A 4,865-nucleotide genomic window follows, 5' to 3' on the forward strand; every position below is an offset into this window, starting at 1 on the left:
GGCGGCGGCCGCGCTGCCCCGGGGGGCTCTGCTGCCCCACGGCGAGGCCCGCGGCGACGCGCGCCTGCGACCCGGCGACGACGAGAGCTCGGCGGCCGTGACCCTGCGCCGCGAGCTGCCCTTCTACGGCCGCGCCGCCCGCCGCCTCTACGTGAGTGCCCGCGCGCCCGTCCTCCATGCCGTGGCCTCCCGCCTCTCCGTGCCCCGCTCTGCCCCTCCGCCTCCCCTTCTGGCCATCCCTCCATCCATCCCGCTCCTTTCCTCCCATCCCTCCTTTCTTCCATCGCTCAGCCTTTCCCTCTGCCGCTCTGTCTGTCCTTCCTTCTGCTCACACCCTTTCCCCCACAGCAGCTCCTCATCCTCCTCCCGATCACTGCCCCTCCTCACCTACCCCTTCTGCCCCATCCTTGCACCCCCAAGGGGGTCTCTCCTCCATCCAGGGCTGCATCTCCGCACGTGCCTGTTCTGCGTCCATCCCTGCATCTCCGCACGTGCCTTGCCTCCCTGCAGCCCCTTCCTCCCTGCCTGTCCACGTGCCCGTTCTCCGTCCATCCCTGCAGGCCTCCGCTCTCCCTCCCCCTCCGTGCGTCCTGCCTCTGGCGTTCCCTGGCTCCGGAGGAACAAGGGGGCCTTTTCCTTTGCAGCTGTTCCTCCGCGGAGCGGCTGCAGCTGGGACAGCCCGGGAGCTGCCGCTCTCCAGGGGACTGAGAAGCCCAAGGTCTTTGTTTCCTCCTTGGAAGAGGCCGCACGCTCTCCCTCCCCCAGGCTTGGCTCCCAGCCCTCCACACCGCTCCGGGGGCACTGGCGGGGGGACCGGGACAGAAATGCCCCAGCTATGGGGACAACAGGGCAGGGGGCTGCTCCCTGACCACCCTGCACCGCTCTCCCTGCAGGTGGGCACCAACGGGGTCATCTCCACGCAAGATTTCCCCAGAGAGACGCAATACGTGGACGACGATTTCCCCACGGACTTCCCGGCCATCGCTCCCTTCCTGGCCGACCTGGACACCACGGGCGGCAGAGGGAACATCTACTACCGGCAGGACGACTCTTTGGACGTGCTGCACCGGGCGGCCGGCTACATCCGCGCCGGCTTCCCCGAGGCCGCCGCGTCCTTCGCGCCCACCAACGCCTTCCTCGCCACCTGGGAGGACGTGGGCGCCTACGAGGAGCTCCCACCAGGCACAGAGCCCTCCAAGAAGGTGAGCACCACGGGCTGGTGTGGGCTTCCTGATGGATACATCTTCCTTAGGATGGATACATCCACCCACCACTTTGAAACTCTTCCTTCTGGGCAGCTGGATGGTTGCTCCAGGCTTGGAGCAGCGCCAAATGGGTGAGGATGCTCCAGAGCTCCCACAGCATCCAGGCAACCCCCTGAGCTGCCAGGATTGACCGTTCTGCCAGCTTAGGATGGGCAGAGCGCATGGAAATTGAGCTCAGAGGAGCTCRGCAAAGATGTGGCTTTGGGATGGCCCTCTACAGATCATACATATTTTATATGGGGCCTCCTTTACATTGAACTGGGGGTGGAAAGGAGGTGTGAAAAAATAACTCTCCGGAGCAAAAATACTTGGAGATGCCCCAGCCAAGGCCAGGGCACATGGGGCTGGTGTGCGGCCAGGCAAGGGGTTTGGAYGGAGGCGGAAGGTGTTTCCTCTTCTCTGGCAAGTGGGAAAAGCAACCGGAGAAGTGGCACCGGTGACCTTGCAGACATCAAAAACGCAGCCTCGGGTCCTCCACGCAATTGTTTTTCCTCGCGAAAAGGGCTGGATCATGCTTTAAAGCCAAAATGAAGGGGGGAAAAAAGAAGTCTTGCTTTGAAATGAGACACTTAGTGGAAAGTTTCATTCAAGGAGGGCGGAAAGTCAGTTTGTGCGTTGTCTGCAAAATTCCTGTTTTTTTTTTTTACCTATCATCTTTGTGAAAACTGCAGGAAAAAATTCCCCAAGCACCACTTTTCTTTTTGCTTTCTTGGCTGAATTTGCTGCTTGTTGGAGCCGGGAAGTTGAAACACAGAGTTTGTTTATTATGAAGGGCCTTCTGCTTCAAAATCTGCCCCACTTGGGGCAGAATCTGCCCTTTTTGGCTTTTGAAGACAGTGTTGCAGCTCAGGGGAAGCTCCCCAGAGAGGGCACACTCTGCTTGTGCTCCCACCAAGCACCCCTTTTGTTTTATTTTATTATTTTATTTTATTTTATTTTATTTTATTTTATTTTATTTTATTTTATTTTATTTTATTTTATTTTATTTTATTTTATTTTATTTTATTTTATTTTCATTTCTTTTTTTATTTCATTTCATTTCATTTCATTTCATTTCATTTCATTTCATTTCATTTCATACAACCTCTCGTGCATCCCAAATCCCGCTCACCCCAGCTCCCGACTCCGGCAGTGCTTTCCCGGTCCCCTCCGGCCTCTGGCGAAGCACCGGAGCGGCAGGAAGTGCCATTATCTCTGCCAGGCGGATGCAGAATTTCAGCATGGAAAAGCAGCTCCGGTCCCCGTGCAATGTTTTCCCGGTGCCCAGAGCCGCTTGCTTTGTGGGGATGCTCCGGTGGCTCGTTAGGGTTGTGCTCGCGGGGCTGGTGCCGGTGCCTATAGCGGGATGTACGGGCGTGAGCAAGGCGCCCGCCTGTTTTTTCCTGAGGAAACGGAGCTTAAATTGCTCTCCCCGGGAAGCGTGGGCTGTGCTGCTCTGCGGTGCCACTGGGACAGGGGAAGCGCTGCCGGTGTCGGGGGCACTGGCCGGGTCCATAAGGAGGTGGTTGTGGGAGGGATGTGGAGAGCACCAAGGCTGGGCACATCTGAGGTGCCTGCATTCTCTCCAGACATCCCGCCAGGCAGAGGTCCATGGTCACCCCATCTGTGTGGCTGGGTCCACCCCAGCTCCATAGGCTGCAGCAGGGTCTGAGGAACACGTTCCCAGTGCCGGGTTTGCATCCACTCTTCTGTGGTGGCTTCCATGGGGACGTGAGCCGGTGCCTCTGCCCCGTCACGCACGCGGCGTGTCCTGCCCTCCCTGTCCTGCAGCTCAACACGTTCCAGGCCRTGGTGGCCTACGACGCAGCGGACGCCTACGCCATCTTCCTCTACCCCGACGACGGCCTCCAGTTCTTCGGGACCCGGCCCAAAGAGTCCTACAACGTCCACCTGGAGCTGCCGGCCAGGGTGGGCTTCAGCCGTGGCGACGGYGACGACCCCAAGAGGGACGGGCTCTTCTACAGCGTGGCCAGCAGCGAAGGGGCCTTGAAGCACCTCTACCAGTAGGCAGCACATGGAGGGCTCCGTCAGGGCGCTGGGTGAAGAAGGGGACTTGGGTGGTTYGGGGAGAGCCAGTTGGGCAACGGTGTCCACCAACATGCATGAGGGCAGCGGCTGGGGTGGGTGGTGGCATCTCGCCAGTGTCAGGCACCACCGATGGGTGCGTGTGGCCAGCCAAAGTCCTAGCAGACAGGCCAGGAGAAGGCAGAGGAACCAGAAATTGTGGCCCTGAAGCGTATTGTGCAGGTGCCACTGCGCTGTCTCCAGCCACAACAGCGGGTCCGAGCTTGGGGACCCTGGTTGGAGGGTGGTGCCACRTGGGGCCTGGCTCCTGCTGCCCCTCCGTGTCCCCAGGCTTGGCCGCTGTCCCCTAGGGCGAGCAACGTGATGGTGCCCGGCGTGTGGGTGTTCCGCATCGGCAGCGCGTCGCCRCTGCCCAACGTGGTGCCGGCGGGCGGCGGGCGGCGCGCGGGCGCCTGGGCGCATGGCCAGGACGAGCCGGCGGCGCCCGGAGCGCCCAGTGGGGCCGAGCCCGCCGAGGGTCTCCTGGAGCCCCCTGAGGAGCAGGAGGGCGGCCCGGAGGCCGGCGAGGCCGCGCGGAGCCTCCCGGCCGGCCCGAGCTCGCACCGCTACGGGCAGCACGGTGTGCGCGTGGAGGAGGACGTGAGCGCCAGCGCGGACGGTGAGCGGCGCTGGGGCCCGGCCCGGCGGGCTCCTCTGCCCGCTGCATCCTCGCCACGCGCTGGGCTGCTGCCCGGCCTCACGGGGCCCGGGGCAAAGTGATGCAGAGAGGAGCGGGGAGCGCCCTGGCACCTGTGGAGCTGGTGCAAGCCCTGAGCCCGGGCTGCTCTGCAAAGCGCACTGCAATTCGGAGCCTTGCCCGTGGTGCACCCGCTTCCAGGGTGATGCTCTGGCCCCCTTGCATGCATCCTCCCTGCACTCACCCTCCTTGAATGCATCCTCCTTGAACACCTCATCCTTCCCCTCATCATTCTTGAACGCATCCTCTCTTGCACACATCCTTCTTGCACACATCCTCCCTTGTGTTCATCCTCTTACACACATCCTTCTTGCACACATCCTCCCTTGTGTTCATCCTCTTATGGGTCCTCCTTTAAGTTTGTCCTCCCTTGTACACATCCTCCTTGCTCGCATCTTCCTTGCACACATCTTCCTTGCACGCATCCTTCTTGCACGCATCCTTCTTGCATGTATGTTCCTTGCACGTCTCCTCGTTGCACATTTCCTTGCATGCCTCCTCCTTGCGCGCGTCCTCCCCAGCGTGTCCCTAGGCCTTGCCGGGCACATCGTGGCTCACCGCGGTGCCCGCTCGCCCGCAGTGTTCACCTACAGCGCGGCGGGCGAGGAGCCGTGCGAGGRGCCCGAGGGGCGCTGCTCGCCGCACGCCGTCTGCGCCCGCTACGCCAGCGGCTCCTGCTGCCGCTGCCGCGACGCCTACTACGGCAACGGGCGGCACTGCCTGCCCGAAGGTACGGAGCGGGCGCGGGGCCGGCGCGCAGCAGCGCCCGCCCAGCGCCCAGCGCCTGCGCCCTTGCAGGGGCCGTGCACCGCCTCAACGGCGAGGTGAGCGGGCGGCTG

The 4,865-nt window shown here is 62.1% G+C and overlaps 1 protein-coding gene across 1 annotated transcript in view; it reads left to right on the plus strand.

The window, feature by feature from the left end:
• Nucleotide 1: 1 nt before the first annotated feature.
• NID2 (nidogen 2) overlaps nt 2-4,865 on the plus strand; it is a gene marked incomplete at its 5' end in the record, with an annotated part of 10,565 nt that continues 5,701 nt past the window's right edge. Inside the window, 6 exons of the mRNA XM_026051495.1 lie at nt 2-151; nt 894-1,202; nt 3,036-3,268; nt 3,641-3,948; nt 4,607-4,756; nt 4,825-4,845. Of these exons, the coding sequence (XP_025907280.1) occupies nt 2-151; nt 894-1,202; nt 3,036-3,268; nt 3,641-3,948; nt 4,607-4,756; nt 4,825-4,845 (1,171 nt within the window). The remainder of the gene's footprint in view (nt 152-893; nt 1,203-3,035; nt 3,269-3,640; nt 3,949-4,606; nt 4,757-4,824; nt 4,846-4,865) is intronic.

The sequence above is a fragment of the Nothoprocta perdicaria genome, unplaced genomic scaffold (assembly GCF_003342845.1).
Source record: "Nothoprocta perdicaria isolate Ctin4 unplaced genomic scaffold, notPer1 scaffold_76, whole genome shotgun sequence".
NCBI lineage: Eukaryota > Metazoa > Chordata > Aves > Tinamiformes > Tinamidae > Nothoprocta > Nothoprocta perdicaria.